We start from the raw sequence: 17,609 nt of genomic DNA, 5'->3' as shown, positions 1-17,609 counted from the left end.
GAAAAGAAGGGCAGCCTAAAAACATATTTTCTTGTCTTTTTTTAATTGTTTTTATTGGGAGTGATGCCCAGACTGCAGTCCAGAGACATTCAGGAAATAGAGACACATGTCTGTACACAGCGTTTTTCTTTTTTTTCCCGAACACTGTCAAAACAAGAAGAAATTAAAAATTTAATAAAAAAACTCAGACATATCATAAAAGGGCAGCACACAAAAATGAAAACTCACTTGTTAGTTCATGGGCTTATCATTTCCATCATCAATGTGATGGGGGGGGGGGGGGGTACATCCATGCAAATAATTATACTGGAACCCTCACAATTAACAGCACCAGCGTTACTACATATCACTTTTATTATATCTCAGTCCAACAAAACTACAGCATGATCACAGATTTTAATGTTTGTGTCCATGACTCATTTAGGAGTGCTGAAATTATTTCTGAAGAAGAGTGCATTCTAGTTCATAATCATTTATCATGTATAGAGAGATTTTTTTTCTTTAAAAGGAGTACAGGACAAACCAAACCCTGGACATCATCACATACATTTTCCATGTACTTAAATAACATACAGAATTGTACAATCAACCAACACTAGAGCAGTGTACATGGGCCAGAGCACAAAACACAGAGAATGTTGGACTTTTTTTTTGTAATCTACCACACTGACGGACAGAAAAAGAACAACACAACCTGACCCGACCATCAGTCACACCCAGCCACACTTTACATTGCTCTACTTCTTCTACATTGGCTTCGAAAATGATTTCCTATGTGAGCATGGAAATGAACTGGAAAAGACTCACAAAGTTGGATAAATTCACGCACCATACCTCTCTGCGTATGTTGACATTTTATCAGCAAAATTGATATCAGTGGCTGTTTGAAAAGTATGGAAATCAATTTACCAATATTTATGCAATTGGTGGCCGGGGGTGTTTATTTCTTCAATTGCAGATGAGGGAGGCCTTTATTTGGACATCTATCCATCTGTCCCTGTATAGTGAAATAATTTATGTCTTGTTATCAACCCTGCCAAATTCCTCTGGTTGCTGGAATATATCCTAGCAGGTTGTCACAGGGCCACAACAACGGGGCACTCACTTTGTAGCAGCCATGGCAGCATGAAGCCCATTCAGGTTGATGTCATGTCTGATTATTTTTTTTGTTAGCTTGCTTATTCACCTTATCCCGGTTACTTGTGCACACTCATGGCTGACAACGGTGCTCTCTAAATCCCCCTCCTGGCTCTTCCCTCTTTCTCTGGTTGACATTGGTGCGCTCACGGCTGACAACGAGGCGCTCTAACGCGGCCACATGAGTGGACTATGCCAAGGGAAAATAATGGCATAATGACCTAGCTAACTGCATATTGCAATTGTGAGGGAAGAGTACTTTGCCTGAGCTCAAGTGTGTCACTAATAGGTACTGTTTGAGCCACACCCAAAACATCTGAAAAGGTGAAAACAGTTTAATGATATATCTCCACAATTCAGTACTACGTAGTTCTCAGTCTTTGTTTTCGATAATTAACTTCAGACATGTGTAGTATATTTAGAAACAGATCTCTGAATTCACTTTACCCGGTCTTAACTCAGTCACTGCCATTGACGGCTATAGACGTCAAAAATTCATTTGAACTATTTCTATTAGCTTAACATTTTTCCCCACTTTTGCTAACAAGAGTATGAAAACCTAGATTTTTTAATTGTACATTCAGAACAGATATAAAATGTGTGATTAATCGTGAGTTAACTAGTGAAGTCATGTGATTAATTACAATTACAAAATTTTAATCGCCAGACGCCCCTAATTAAAAAAAAAAATTAATTAAAAATAAGGGGCATCAGACAATTAAATTTTTTATTCGTAATTAATCTCATGACTTCAATAGTTGACTCACGATTAATCACAAATTTTATATCTGTTATAATGTACAATAAAAATGTTTTTCTAGGTGTTCATAAAAAAAAGAAGAAAAAAAATTAAAACTAAGAGAAATAGTTCACATGCATTTTTATTTATCTATAGTCGTCAATGGCAGTGAATGAGTTAATATTGTTCGTGACTTTTTTGTGTGCGTGTGTTGGCTCAATAAAGGTTGGGTACACTGTTTAATTAGAGGCCATTATATGAAGAAATACAGTAAAAACGTGCATCAGCATTTAGTTGGCAGTTATATTCGCTACACATAGTTTCAACATGAACAACCACCAACCAGTACGTTTGGAAATGGACCTAAAATAGACTAGAAGCATTCAGTTTTGTAGCTTTTATCTGTTTTAATCAATGATAGGAAATAATGCAAGTTGATTTTATGTAATATTTAAACAAAAATATACGTTCCACTTGCAGCTTCCTGGAAGTAGGAACCAATGCAATTTGGTGAATGAAGGCCATTGATTTTCTCTCCATCTCTCAAACTGTCCCCTTGAGCATCTTTGACCTTACTTATTTAACTTCCAATTGTTTTTCTTTCATTGGCACTCAATTGATGAGATTGTGACATCAGTGAGGTTAAAATTGAATAAAGAGTCAGCAAGCTGTGGCACTAAAAGACTCATTGGCCCATTTTTTTGTCGAGGAGCCTTACAGATAAGAAAACACTTTGAGCCAATTTCCCCCCGAAGCTTACGGTACACAGCACAGCATGCACTTATTTGGATGGGGCGCATTCATGCGCAATCTAACTATTACTCAGTTTTAGTAAAATGAGTGAAACAATAGAGGACGCTGCCAGCTGCATTTTTGGCTGTTGAATTTCAATTTACAGTGTTAGTTTCACACAACAATATCATGCATTTTCCCATTAATGTATGTTAATTTTAAAAGAGCCCTGGTTGACCCTTTGCATCTGTACCAGCTGTGTTCAGCAGAGGGCGATGTTGCATGGGAGCAAATTCAGCACAGGCAAGTTACACGCCAGTCTGGCAATAGCCAGATTGATTTGTGCTTCACTCGAGGGAGTTCTCCACAATATCAATCTTGCTCCGCGTTGATTTGCTCGGGAAAGGCGGGGCATGCTGTACAACACTTCGAGCTGATTGGGCGAAGCAAAATCGTGTTCACTCTTTCCTAACGTTTGTTCCGACCAATCACGGCAAAGGTTGAAAATGTCGTCACCGACATGCGACTGTTGTGACTAGCTGATATCATGGCGTTGAGTTTATGTTGTCGGTTTTGCAATGTTGATATGGGGATACAAGAGACTAATTCATCGAGAACAGAATTAAATGCAGCGTCCACGCATTCGTCCACAGGTGTCGCCATGTTCGGTTTGTTTCTTTCCACGGCTTCGGCGCCCACAGCTGCATATCCCGCCCCCCAAATACAACGTCGCTCTGTGATTGGTCGGTGGAAATCAAAGGGAGCGGTACAAGATGGATTCTCGGGAGTTTGTGAAATCACGAATACCGCGAAAATACATCTTGCGAGAGCACACGCTAGTGTGGTAATAAAACTTAAGATTTGGTCAAACATTTAGTGTAGCAATGTCCCTGCTCAGTCCTAAAACTTGTTCTTGAAAACAATTTTAACACAACACTTTAACGCATTCAGACACTCAAGCATACAAACGTGGCTGTCACGATCACACCTTAGCGCTGATCCTCTCCCACTCACCACCGCAACAGAACGCCAAAGGATTAAACAAGGAGACTCTAGTTTAGCATGTGACCATACGACATCCTCCCAGACAGCAGTAATGTGTTCAAAATGAAGAAAAGATTCATAAGAACATAGGGCAGTTTGGCAGCTTCTAAAACGTAAACAGAAACGCACCTGACGTACAAAAGATTCTCCCTATTCACTCAAGAATCAGCCGAGGACGCCGTCACAAATGACACACTACCTCAATCAGGGAACACTATGTTGCATTTCACTGCTACATGCATGACAATAATAAATACTAATTTAAATCTTGAACTGGATTCAGAATTCTACAAGTCAAATTTGCCTGAGGTTTGTTAGTACAATTCAAAGCTGAATCAAGTGTGTCATTTGAGGCAGAGCCTGCGATTGGTTGAAGGTGGATATACAGAAAGTGAACACACCTGTTATAATACTGATGGACTTTTTGCCAAAGATAATGTGACAGATAACCAGTGCTTTACAATTGGAAACATTGGACTATATACAGGTACTCGTGCATGTCAATAATATATTTCAATATCATGGAATCCCCCCCAACTTCAACTCATTTTATACAGATTCATTAAACACATAGAGGTCATACTTCAATCATTTAGATTTGATTTTTTTGGGGGGGCTATATGCGCCGTAATCATCAACATTATAAAACTGAAATCAGTACAATTTTCATGAAATTTGCTTTTTAAATTAAACTACTGAAAAAAATGCTTTCCAGTGGATCTAAAAAGTCTATACACCCCTGTTCAAATGGCAGGTTTTTGTGATATAAAAATGAGAACAATTATTTCAAAACTTTTGAGTGTATCTGGGATGTCATGGTGTTCAAAATTAACCAATTACAATGAAACTCATTTTAATGGGAGTCAGCACACATCAGCTACCATTTTAAGTGTCTGATTAACCAAAAATTTAGTTGATGATCTAGTAGGCTTTTCCTGCCACTTTTTTTTTCTTTTTTGCTTTCCTAAAGGTTTTGTGCCAACAATGACTGACATTTTGTACCGGTCATAATTTCTTTAAAATTCCAGTTCCATGCTGCCAACCTGCCACCACCATACTTCACTGTCAAGTTTTTTTTTTATGACCAACAATTTCAACCTTGTTTTTATCCGACAATCACACTGAGAAAGTTTTCTGTCAGTTAAGTTCAGATAAATGGTGGAAAAAGTTTTGTCCCTTTTAATCCATATAAACCTGAAATTTGAACAGATGTGTGTAGACTTTTTATACCCACTGTATATAATGTACAGTAAGCCAATTAAAAATCAATGTTCACATCCTGAAAGACAACACTTGCTTGAAACATACAGTACACAAATAACTTTTTTTCTTCTTCATTTGTACAGATTATAGGTCACATTATTCTTTCAATTTTTCTTTTTCAAAATGTCATAGTGATTTTGGACCAGGATGTGATTTCACTTTCTATATACACCGCAAAGAAGTCTACTTACACCACAGAACAGTATAGTACACAGCAATCTGCATGAGGATGTGAGATATTGCACTTAGTCACAAAAACATTGTCGTCGTGATGATGATAATGATGATGTTCGGCATGTGTAAATCTACTCAGTTAAGTCACTGTCAGTACAGTATGGCACTTAAGTTGCTATCTCTAACATTTGGAAACATGCAGATTCAATACACATGACCACTGTTTAACTGCAGCGAGAGAAGAAAACAAACTGAAATGAAATCAATAAAAAAAACATTCCCCAGAACAGTTTGGCATGAGAGGGAATAGCTTAGATTTCAAGTGAAGGTGCTTTTTGTCATACTGCTTACTAGTTGATATCCTATTTGTGTGTGAATACTGCAGCATGACCTCATCTTCTATGGTTCCTCCTCTTGTTTTCTCTTGTTTTCAAATGATTCTTATCCTAATCTGCATGAAAGTGAGTGTAGAAAAGTGCAGACAAAGCTGGAATGTTCACGTAAACAACAAGAGGAGGAAACAAAAGAGCAGGATGCTTTTTTTTTTTTTTACCACCATTGAAAATTCAACCCACTTTGACTGCGAGTGGACCATGACATAGAACAATTAGATTTGACTTCCCCTCACCTCACCTTTTTTTTTCTCTTCTATGTATCATTTCTAGTAAATGGGAACCTGGTATGTGGGTGCTGCGTTGTTCTCTGTAAACGGAGGGTTTTGGTAGGTGTCTGTGGGCTCGGTGGTGGTCCCTCCCCCTGGCGAGTTGGAGGGGCACGGCTGGGTGGGAGCTGCGCCGTCCAGGTGCTCTGAGGTGAACAGGGTCATGTCAGTGCCCAGCAGGTACTTCTGCACCGCACGCACTGTAAGACCAGCCTGGAAGCACAACTGGACGTTAACTGTGGTTTGGTCCAGCGGGACAAGTGTTTACATTGTCAAGTGTCATGTAATATGTGTTGCATTCATTTGACCGTTTTTCATTAAAGTTTCATTCAAGTGAAATAAAAAAAATCTTACCCAAATCTAAAAGCTCCAATTTGAGAGCAGCAGCGATTGTTTTGTCCAAAAGCCGATTAAACTTTTATTTAATGTATATTTTTTACATTTTACATACCACAGTGGTGCTTTGAGATACACGCATAATTGGTTTAGCGAACACGCTTGTGACTCAAAAACGCTCAAAAATGATTTTTTTCCTTATTAGGTTCCAGGCCCGTTCCCACAAAAAACTAATATGTCTGTGTTTGTATTTTCTGAAAAGAAAATGTAATAGTGTAATAGTGTACTTTATGAAAACAATGATAGCATACATGTAAATAGGGATGTCACGATCACGTGAACGGAAATCAGGCCCAATCCCGCCATTTTAATTTAAGATAATCAGAATCGTAGGAAGGATCGGGTTTGAAAAAAAAAAATCATATATTTTTTATTATTTTTTAAATTATTTTTAGGGGCTAAAAAGCAACAAAAATAATCCAGATTTACACAGATTAGGAATGTTTGATAAAAAAAAAATTCTAGCCCGATAGCAGTACTCAAGTATCGATACCACTAGTACTTTTGATACATACATTTCCCCCCCAAAAAACAATGACAGTTCATTTTATAGAACAACTGTATCCAAGTATATGAAAATAATACCAATTTTCTGTTCTTCTAAATTTTAGTTTTTAGTGACGAGTATTGATACCTAAATTGAATTAAAGGGGAAATCAACCTTAAACATTTCTTTACAATAATATATGTGACATCACTAATCTAAACATGACATTCTGATTAATATTACATTTGTGGAATATGAGTTATGACGCAAAATGGGGCGGCCATTTTGCCACTTGCTGTTAAGATGACATCACATTTGCTCAGGGCTCAGGCAAAGACCAATCAGAGCTCACCTGTTTTCTGAAGCTGAGCTGTGATTGGTTGTTACCTGAGTCTACAGCAGTGACAAAATGTCCGCCCCCTAAAATGGATAAAAACAGGTGGACTTTGCTGCTAAACTCATATACCACTAACGTAATATTAACTAAAAATACCGTATTTAGACTAGTTGGGCAGCATAGAACATATGATTGTCAAAACATTTTTGGGGGGTTGACGTCACCTTTAAGGCTGGGTATAGTAATATTGGCACTACTACTATCCCTAAAAACAAAAAATAGCAGCAAAAGAAAAAAATATATATATCAAGGTTTTATACTATGCAACACTGCAACACAGCTGTAAACACTGGAAGTAAACAAAGCCAGTGGGGGAATGTTCTGGTAATTGTCGTGGGAAGCTAACGTGATGCTAGCATCATGTAACAATGATAATGACTGCAATGTGGAAATATTTTTAAATTAATGTGGAAAGCGGTAACTTGCAATGTGAGCAAATTGATAATTTCACATGTCGGAAAGGATAGAGCTGTGTTTAACTGATGTAAAGAAAAAAAATGAAGACAATTTGGTTGCACTTTTTCCCCCCTCCTTACTGCATTGCCGAGGTAAGACTCAAGACTCTGTATCTGCAAATCCTCAAATTCAGGTGATTCGGACTCGGGTGCTCAACAACGTCATTGGGACATCCCCATAGTATAAAAGGCTTATGAAAAACTAACCAGCTATTTTGTGAAATGATTAATTTCAACTCTTCCCTTAATAAAAATGTCAATTTATGGTGAGCAATTATGATTTTATAGCACTTTTATTTTAAATATGTTGGCATTAAGTATAGTATCGGCCATTTTGGACCAGGCGGACCTCAAAGGTGGAATTACGCCCTATGGCAAAGAAGCACTTCTTCAAAAGCAGTACAGCCACGGAGGACTCGCCAAAGATTTGTATCCAGCCGAAGGCGGGGATGAAAGTGGCCAATAACAACTCATTCGCTCATAGCAAGTCGGAGTTGGGGACCGTCTACAAGTTGCGTGTTACAGAGGCTCAAAATACCAGTCAAGTCACCATTGGCATTGTTGACTCTGGAAATGTAAGTTGTGGACGGTCCCTAACCTGCACGGTAAACATCCGGGTGACTTTTACTCTGACAGGCCAGCTACATGTCATGTGCACTTAAACCCACATTAGGAGAGCACCCCCCACGGAATGACATGGAAACTGACGTGCTGACGATTTTACTCTGATCAGAATAGGCGCAGTAATTGGGATAGAAGACGGTCTTTTTCTTGCCCATTACGCCAGCAAACTCCCATTCAAGTGAATGACGACAGCTGTCGTTTACGTACGGGATACGTCATCGCGGTCACGTGACCAAGATATTGGCGTTGCTCAAGGTGTTTTTATTTTGATACTTAATCGGTTTGAAAGAAAATTCAGGGAATAAGATGCCAGAGATATTTGCACTTTTATTCTTTATACACAATGACTAATCCAATACTGGAAAATGAGTTATTAGTGGTGTGTTCTTTTAAACAAGACAAGATTTAATGCTGCGATTCATTGGTGTGTCCTCCTATGCCACGGGATGGAAGTCTAATATACAAACACAAACGAGAATAGACTTCTACTACTACTAAGAATGACTCAGCAAGATGCTGTAATATTAGTCATATTTCATGGAGGATAAATAACATACAGGTATGTCTGTATGTTCAAATAGTCGTTGCTTCTTTGAACCTGAACTTGCTGGTTCAACTGTCATGTCATCAGCCTCCAGCATATACAGGGAGTCTGCTAACCAACCTGTTTCCCGGGTTTGGTCACATGACGTCCACGAGGGTAGTTGTAATGTTGATTTCGGTCTCCAGCAGAGGGTAATGTTCCTCCACATGGCGAGCTCCAGAGATTGATTCATTATTATTCCATTTAATTCTTATTCCAAGAACACAATATTAACCAGAATTCTGTGTTTTCAGTAATGTGGCTTTAAAATGGTCTTTTCTTTTTGTGTTTGACAGTAAACTTCAACCGGCAGCAATAAACAGCTTAAATCTTTTTAATGGATTGTTCAGTATTTACCAAACTGCTGCTTGTGAGATGAAATGAATCCACTGTCACCATAGAGCAAAAATGATCATAATGATAGTATGATTTCATTTTCTTACCCAAGTGATGATGGAGAAGAAAGAGAAGGCGATAGCAGCCCGAGCTGCGTCAGCGCCCTGGTTAAGGGGCAGCTCAGCGGTTGTTGTTCGAGACCACTGGTTGGCCAGGAAGCAGAAACTTACAAAGTACAAGAAGGCCCAGAAACCTGCCCGGAACACACACACAGCTGCTTTGTAATGAGAGAAACACACGGTCCAGACTAGGGCTCATCAGCTGATGTTTCATCATAGAAACTAGAAAGGTTTCAATTCTCTCATCTTATCTCATGTTGTGGCGTTGATCAGAAACAAGGAAGCGGGACAGCTTTGAGCGCATGTGAAAGGGGAACCCCGAGCTATTTGAGACAGTACAAGTGCGTCCTCACCTGAAAAGCCGATCTCAAGCATGACGGCCTTCTTGCGGTCTTTGACCGAGCTGATGGAAGAGAATTTGTAGTCGAGCAGCATGAAGAAAGAGCAGGCCAGAAGACCCACCAGGCCCACGAACACGCCATAATTGCACGCGTCGGCGTTCTTGTTGAAGACGCAGTAGAGACGCTCGCTGCCTATGTTGACGTAGCCCTCGTTCACAATCGACGCGAACACCACCAGCGAGAAGATCTTGACAACAGGGACAGGAAATGAAAGACAAGGATTTTATTTTTTATTTTTACATTACCATTACCACCTCTGTAATTCACAAACTATTTCATCTGATCTATATTCTTCTCTCCTTCGTAAGACAGACAGAAATTATTTGACATCTCTCTGTTGCAAGTGAACGTCTCATTGCGCGCGCGCAAACCAAAGACATTAACCTAATTTCCATCCTCTCTGTTACGACCGACCAGAGAGTTTGATGCTTCGCTTCCTTTCCAGAATCAAACAGTCCTCAGGCTTTGTGTGTGTGTGTGCGCGTGTGTATGTTGGAAAAGCATGAGCGATACAAGTTGCTACAACGGTTAATCGACTTTCCCTTCATGAGTATCAACAACTTTCTTTTATAAGTCTGTCTTTATTCTTCTCACACATTCACATACTGGTCACTTGAGTAACAGCGGATGGCAGAACAGGGCCATGTGACGCACCCACCCACATGGGGGTGTGGGTCATATGATGGCGGAAGGACACACAAAGCGAGAATGTAGGAGCCACAATCACGTGTGTGCTTCTAATCTGCTTAGATACACAGGTGGCTTGAATGGCTCGGTGCTTTTGCAGCGAAGCAATGCACCTGTAAATCACAAATGTCGTTAATTAAAATAATTTCAATATTATTGGTTGTATAAAATAAGGAAAACTTCACATATGTTGTATGTCTGTACTGTGTGTTTTGTAAAACAGAAACATGGATGGATGGATGGATAGATAGATAGATAGACAGACAGACAGACAGCCCTCTCGTGTCTAATATTTACGCCCATTTCACGCCGTTACGTCACAGACATTCCCAGTCCCACAATGGTCGTGTTGGTGGGAGGGAGAAGACCTTCTCCGTGTCACCCTGAAGTGACGCTTCCTTTCAAACGTCACGCCACTAGTACGCGAGTTTGTGGGCCTGCGTGCGTGCGTGCGTGCGTGCGCAGTGACGTTCACGGACCAATCACAGGTGGGATGACAGACGACGACGTTTAAGGCAAATCGGCAGCTAATTTTGCTGAACAATATGGCTTTGCGTGAAGACTATACAGTATATGATAATTTAAAGGTTACAAATAACGAGGCTTAACGTGAATAAGGATGCAATTGGCTCAATAAATGGCACGTTTATTGGATAAGAAAATGGGGGGGGGGGGTTATGGGGGCACTGAAAGGTTTGCATCTCCTGAACATCTGTAATAAGGCAAACGATCGAAACTGGGCCTTGGTTTCATCCTCTGCATTTAACACACCAAGGAACAGCATTTATCACCCCTTCCTCACACTATAGGTCGTCTTTTTGTTGTTGTTTTTTTAACGGTTGATATTGTCGAAGGACCACGTCACGAGGCTCGCGCAGCTACGATAACAGATCACCCACGCGCACAAACAGCAGTAGCGTAACTAATCATGTATATTAAACAAAATAAAGGAATGAACATCTCTCACCCACGACAAGGCTCTGAGGATGGTCTGTGGCTGTTTGGCGAAGCTAATAGGGTCGATAGAGGACCCGGCGCGGCCCGCTCCGAACGATCCCACTCCGTCCATCTTCGCTGGTTCCGTGAACGCTCCTCAACGCTCGCTCGCACTCTCCTCTCTCCTCGCGGCTCTGGGGCACGCGCTGCCCAGCTCTGCTCTGCTGCAGGGACGCTCCTGCGTGCGCGCTCACAACTCCTGCAGCGGTCACGCGCGCTACAAGCACGAGGGTTGCTTTCGCCGTCACTCGGAGCGCATTAGGATCAATACTGCACTGCCAAATCATGACTGTGGAATATTTAAATGCACACCTAATGGCTTTGACATTTAACACACATATACACACACATACACACAGTTTGGAAGGAAAAATAGGCATGTATTTATTTCATTCAGGCAGTGGCCATCAAGGCAGAGTGTCCATTTGAGCTGAGGCCATGAGGAAGCAAATGGAAGGAAACGGTTCTCCATCATTCAATGGATTAATCAAGCCAGGGTTGGACTACTTGATCCTATGGCTTCCTCGAAATCTATTATAGGCTCCAAAGTCCACATTTTCATTTCCTGTAGGTGGATGGATGGATAGCCTATGTAACAGTGTAGATGTATTGCTCTTTCAAAATAACTTAAAATTCAGCCATTAGTAGCTGTCTTGGTCTCATTAGACCACACAACATGGTCCCAGCAATACAGGTGTTGGATTCTTGGCCACTGTGCTGTAGCTCACTTTCAGGGTATTGGCATTTTATAGCGTCCGCCCTTTTCATAAAGAGCAACAGCTCTTTTTTCAGTTCTTCAGAAAGTTAATTGCCACGACGGGCCATTTTGAACTTTCAGTTATCAGTAGGAGAGTCTGTGAGAGAGGTAATATGAAATTTATCATATTATACCCAGAATGACCCGACTGAGGAGTTTTTCGAGATACAAGCCTGTTGCCATTTTTTTTTACGAGTTATGAGTATGAGGTAGTGGCAGCAAACCCCACATCAATCAGCAGATAGTGAACAATTCTTCGCCCCCCAAAAAATCTAAACTAAACTAATTAGATAAAAAAGCCACACAGCTTTGCCTTCTGCTTCTCACACATATACGAATTAGTGCACGTATTCACAAATTTGTGAACGCATATGTGTTGTGGGATTACTGTACTAGAGTCTTGTATCCTTACACAGGTAGCATGTAGTGTCCCCCTTTTAGAGTCTATTAATAGCTTAGGTGTATATACATCCACACAGACAGATGACATATCGCAATTGACCTTTGAAGTCTTTTAGCTTGTAACTAAGTTGTCATGATCAATCAATATTTCTTGAACATTTCATATTCCCATTCTATTTACATACAAACATGTTGTGGATGTTATTTGATGGTCTCACAATGCAGAATGACATCAAACCGCTTGATAAAATAACACACACAAAAACTTTAATGTTTAATTTGTTGCAATGAGAACAAACACACAGCATGGATGTCCAGACTCAATAGTGTCCTGTCACAGTGTGACAAATGTTTCAGTATTAGGGTTGGTCCACAACATAGTTTGTTTGTGCCCTTAAAGATGGGGTCTTAAGTTTTCACTCAGAAACAAACACTTCATAAACACTGGACGTATACATGTGAAATCCTTCTCAATCAACACCTTTGGGCTTTCGTTAATGTGTGGTGGTCATTTTGCCATCAACCACCACCACCACCGAGCCTGTATTATGCCATTTTGTTGTGTTTTGCCATATAAGGGACGTTTCTGGGCGGAGAGACAATGTTTACCCCTCCAGCCAATCACAGGGCGGGGGGCGTGTCGCTGAAGGCAGGCGCAATGTTGACGAGAAGAGTGGGGGAGTTGAGCCAAGTGAGGAGTCCGTTTTGAATTGTTTGTTTACAAACGCAAACGGTCAATACTTAAGACCCCACCTTTAATTTTATTGATGGGAATGACAATCCATGAAAAATGTATTAATTTGCTGTCACATGATGTTCCAAAGCAGGCAGCATCCACACTCAAAAGTTCCATGAGAGTTTCAATCGCAGGAGCCGTCTTTCCATCCATCCTTCCACCTCTCATCAACTCGAGAGCAATCGAACTCAGCCTTGCCCAGACGCACATTGATGTTGTTATGGAGTCGACAGAGCCACTGGGACAGAGCATGACGGCTCCTGGTGTCCGGCTGATTGGTTTTTAATCTGCGGGGAGGAAATGATGTCATCTAAAAAAAAATGCCTCTGACAAAGACAAGATACAGTATTTTCTCAAATTGGCTAACATCGATGATTATTAATTGCAGTTACTGTTTTTTTCTTCTGAGAAAAGTGGAGGCCCATAATGGAAATTTGACTTTTTAATTACATGTATGCAAGTAGTCGGGTCTGCAGTGCCCATCGAGTGTGAAACTGTACAACTAAGTAAATCTTTTGTTTCTTAAAAAAATGTTGAGTTGTTCAAAATTTGTTCACGAACTAGTATATTTACATAATACTGCCACCACAACAAGTTTCTACACCCATGATTTGGCAGCAAAGCTGACACCTTATATCCCTAGTACTCTGCAGTTGAGTAAATCCATAAGGAAATACAATACACCAGAGAGCCCGAACCCCTTTTTATTTAATTCCCACCATGTAAAGTTGTGTTGTGTTACTATGCATTGATTGGAGCTCTGTAGTCTCATCAAGTTTAACTCATTCACTGCCATTGACGGCTATAGACGTCAAACATTCATTTGAACTATTACTATTAGTTAAAAATTTGTTTTCACTTTTGCTAACAAGAGTATGAAAACCTAGACTTTTTTTATTGTAAATTTATAACAGATATAAAATGTGTGATTAATCGTTAGTTAACTAGTGAAGTCATGTGATAAACTACAATGAAAAAAATTTAATCGCCTGACGCCTTATTTAAAAAAAGGGGCGTCAGACGATTTTTTTTTTAAATCATAATTAATCGCATTACTTCAATAGTTGACTCACGATTAATCACAAATTTTATATCTGTTATAAATTTACCCCAAATTTTTTTCTAGGTTTTCTTAAAAAATTTAATGAAAAAAATGTTAAACTAATAGAAATAGTTCACATGAATTTTGATGTCAATGGCAGTGAATGAGTTAATATACCAGTAGTTAACGAAAACTAGCAAAAAAACAAAATTGGAAAAACAACAACAACCCCCAAAAACATTATTATTTAATAAAAATAAAAACTAGATTGTTTTTAGTCGTTTTGGAATTCAAGTTTACTTACACAATACCTAGTGAGCTTCTTTTTTTTCTTGCACTTCACAAATACTCCATATACTGTACATAAAAAAATTCAAAACTAATACTAAAACTCATAAAAATTCAAAACTGTATTTTTGAAAAAACAACAAGTAACAAACCTTCTCTATTACAACTAATTAAAATTAAAATTAAAAACAAAGTTAAAAACTATAATGAGAAATCCAAAATCCAAAGCGTTTTACCTGTTCCTAAGGTCTTCTGCACATTCATCACAGGGGAAGAATTTGGAGAAGAGGTTAATGAACTGGCCCATCTCTTGCTGCTGGCTGACAGAAGGTTTATCAGGATAATATGCAGCCATGGTGTGCAGAAAGGACCAGGTGTTACGTCCCAACTCTTGCCTGTCCAGCGGACACTCGGGCTCTTGCTCAGCTTGGGACTCCTGAAACGGATTAAAAAGGAAATTGAACAATGATGTGCTGAACAGCAGAATTTGCTTTCAGTTGATTTGTGGGAGTTAGTTGTAGTCTGCCTTCAACTGAAAGTTTTACATTTTGAAAACCAGCTGCGCTCGCCTTGCCTGTGTCACATGATACTGTAGTAAAAAGCAAGCCCAGAAATTGGCAATAATGAGCTTAGAACAAACCCCTTTGGAGAGCTTGATTGGAAAGAAGAGAACGTTAAATGGTCAGAAGAGCTGACAACTTACAAGAACAAGAAAGCTAAATTTAAGAGACACTATTGGCACCTACTATTGACTACTAGTATTGACCCATTAGATGCCACAGGATGGCAGCCAACTGTTTTTGACTAAATGAGACTCCTCAACTCAACTCACTTCAACATAGCTCCTTCCACGTGATATTTTCTATATTAAATTCCACAACTCAAGATTGGACAATCTTGTTGAAGAGAAGCGCATAGTTCCCCAATAATTATACCTAATACATTCACCGTAATGGTGAGTTTTTATTAATAATGTGGTTTTATTCACGTCTATGCCGTTTCCGTGAAACCAGTCCTTCGCGCAAAACAAAAAAGAAAAGGTTGACGACCGGCCGACCGCTGTTCTAAACACCTGCATTGATCTCATGTCACCTGCACACCAGTTGTCGTCTGCTGCTTTTGTATCTTCAGCCATGATTTAAAGTCCGTACAAGCGCGGCACGGCTTCTTCTTCACTCCATTTGGCTGCTGCTCCCCACTGGAGTTGTCCTCTTTAGTTCTACCGGCCACCGCAAAAGGAAAACCGTCAAAAGCAGGTGAGTTGGAGGCTGCTGAGCCTTTCTGGGATGAAGACGCAGACATGATTGTCCTCCGACCCGCTAAATTAAAGTAGTTATTTGTTGACTGGTTGTCAGTCTGCAAAATGATCCATGTTTTTAAAGTAATATTCTTAGTAGTGAGCCAAAATGCGTAATCTGCATGCTTCCCCGTATGATGTAAGTCCTGTAGCCTACTTGTCTGTGTGTCTTTGACGGAAACGAGTGTCCAGAAAGTGTTTACGGCTTTCCGGGTGTGACGACATAACGGGGCGGAGTTGACATGTGTAACGTTGGTAAACAGTACCACCTAGTGACGGTGCATCGAAATTAAATAAATCACGTAAATGTGGATAATGGTGGCTCCCTTGTAGCAGTAGTGAGATCAGGGTGACAAAGGCCTTCCCTGCCGGCCTTTAAGGAGACGCACTGATTTACATTTACAACCCAATTTAATTTAATTTTTTATTTAATTTTATTTCGAACATGTATATAAAGAAAAAACAAGTACATGTGTAAAGACAAAATATAAAAAAAACATATAAAACAAAACAGCAAACACAACATTCAAGCAACAAAAGCAACATGAAAAAGTTCCACAGTGTTTCACCTAGTCATGAGCTACACATACATGTTCGAAAAGGAGTAGGAAGAAGCATAAACTTATCAGGTCCTACTCCTTTTAACATAAGTTACACAATAAATAGTAGGTATGTATAGTAAACAAACAAAAAAAACTGCTAGCATACAGCTAATATATCTTGATTATTAATAACAAACAAAGGTTATTATAGTAATTATTAATAGTGAACACATTGAACAGTGTGCCTATTTTTTCCCTTATCAATAGCAACAATACTAATAATAATACAATAGTAATAATAACATCAACCAATGTTACTTTCCTTTGAAAAACACTTCTTCTTCCCTATACTTTTCAAAAATGTTGATTTTATATTTCCTTTTGAACTGGTCTATGTTTGGACATTGTTGTAAATCAGTATTCAGCCTGTTCCAAATTTTCACTCCACATACAGATGTACAGAAACTCTTCAGTGTTGTTCTTGAATATTTTGTCTTTAAGTTATGAATTCCCCTCAAACCATAACCTCCCTGTCTCTCTGAAAACATATTTTCAACATTTCCCGGAAGTAAATTATGTCTAGCTTTATACATCAATTGTACAGTATTGAATTCCACAAGATCAAATAATTTTACAGTTTTAGATTGTTGAAACAGTGTATTGGTGTGGTGGGAATGTCCTACATTATGGACTGCTCTTGTAGCTCTTTTTTTGCAACAGAAACAGAGGTTGCAATGATGTCTTGTAAGTGTTTCCCCAAACTTCTGAACAATAATTTAAATATGGTAATACTAGAGAGCAGTATAGAATGTGGAATGTTTTTTGGTTGAGAAAATGTTGGACTTTTGTCAGAATGGAGATGATTTTAGAGAGTTTGGATCCATTATATTGTATGTGTGGTTTCCATCAGATTTTATTATCAACAATTACTCCCAGGAATTTAATCTAATTTACTCTTTCTATATCTACACCTTCAATTTGCAATCTTGCGCAGTTCCCTATTTTAACATGACTAAACACAACTAATTTCGTCTTGTTTACATTTATTGACAACTTGTTTTTACTTTTTTAAATTCGGAGGTAATTGTATCCAAAATAAACTGTATTTTCTCACCAGAAACTAAAATAGTTGTGTCATCTGCAAATAACACAAACTTCAATACATGAGACACGTTACACAAATCATTAATATACAATATAAACAGTTTTGGCCCCAACACTGACCCCTGAGGGACACCACATACCATATCCAAACATTTTGATTTAAATTCCCCCAACTCCACAAACTGTTGTCTTTCTTGTAAATACATTTGT

General features: G+C 39.2%; 2 protein-coding genes across 2 annotated transcripts; both read right to left on the bottom strand.

The window, feature by feature from the left end:
• Positions 1-358: 358 nt before the first annotated feature.
• On the bottom strand, positions 359-11,420 carry syngr3a (synaptogyrin 3a). Its single transcript, XM_086057664.1, has 4 exons — positions 11,203-11,420; positions 9,501-9,735; positions 9,136-9,281; positions 359-5,963 (listed from the first exon to the last, which is right to left on the bottom strand). The coding sequence occupies exons 1-4, from the start codon at positions 11,302-11,304 to the stop codon at positions 5,751-5,753; spliced, it is 696 nt and encodes a 231-aa protein (XP_085913790.1). The 5' UTR covers positions 11,305-11,420; the 3' UTR covers positions 359-5,750.
• Positions 11,421-12,635: 1,215 nt separating this feature from the next.
• On the bottom strand, positions 12,636-15,949 carry gfer (growth factor, augmenter of liver regeneration (ERV1 homolog, S. cerevisiae)). Its single transcript, XM_086079300.1, has 3 exons — positions 15,549-15,949; positions 14,693-14,892; positions 12,636-13,413 (listed from the first exon to the last, which is right to left on the bottom strand). Exons 1-3 carry the CDS (start codon positions 15,756-15,758, stop codon positions 13,251-13,253), a joined length of 573 nt encoding a protein of 190 aa, XP_085935426.1. The 5' UTR covers positions 15,759-15,949; the 3' UTR covers positions 12,636-13,250.
• Between the last annotated feature and the right edge of the window lie 1,660 nt (positions 15,950-17,609).

This window comes from Leptonotus elevatus, chromosome 1, assembly GCF_054856555.1.
Source record: "Leptonotus elevatus isolate MCC_2025b chromosome 1, RoL_Lele_1.0, whole genome shotgun sequence".
Classification (NCBI taxonomy): Eukaryota; Metazoa; Chordata; class Actinopteri; order Syngnathiformes; family Syngnathidae; genus Leptonotus; species Leptonotus elevatus.
This window is presented reverse-complemented; position numbering and strand designations above follow the sequence as displayed.

What these genes read in the sequence shown, in the direction of transcription:
- gfer (XM_086079300.1), bottom strand. Translation starts at nt 15,758, where the DNA reads ATGTCTGCGTCTTCATCCCAGAAAGGCTCAGCAGCCTCCAACTCACCT. An exon ending in AGACGACAACTGGTGTGCAG is followed by an intron (nt 14,893 to 15,548) that starts GTGACATGAGAT and finishes AATCCGTTTCAG; the next exon opens with GAGTCCCAAGCTGAGCAAGA. An exon ending in GCAGAAGACCTTAGGAACAG is followed by an intron (nt 13,414 to 14,692) that starts GTAAAACGCTTT and finishes TCCTCCCCGCAG; the next exon opens with ATTAAAAACCAATCAGCCGG.
- syngr3a (XM_086057664.1), bottom strand. Translation starts at nt 11,304, where the DNA reads ATGGACGGAGTGGGATCGTTCGGAGCGGGCCGCGCCGGGTCCTCTATC. An exon ending in GCTTGAGATCGGCTTTTCAG is followed by an intron (nt 9,282 to 9,500) that starts GTGAGGACGCAC and finishes TGTTCCGGGCAG; the next exon opens with GTTTCTGGGCCTTCTTGTAC. An exon ending in TCTTCTCCATCATCACTTGG is followed by an intron (nt 5,964 to 9,135) that starts GTAAGAAAATGA and finishes TTGTGCTTCCAG; the next exon opens with GCTGGTCTTACAGTGCGTGC.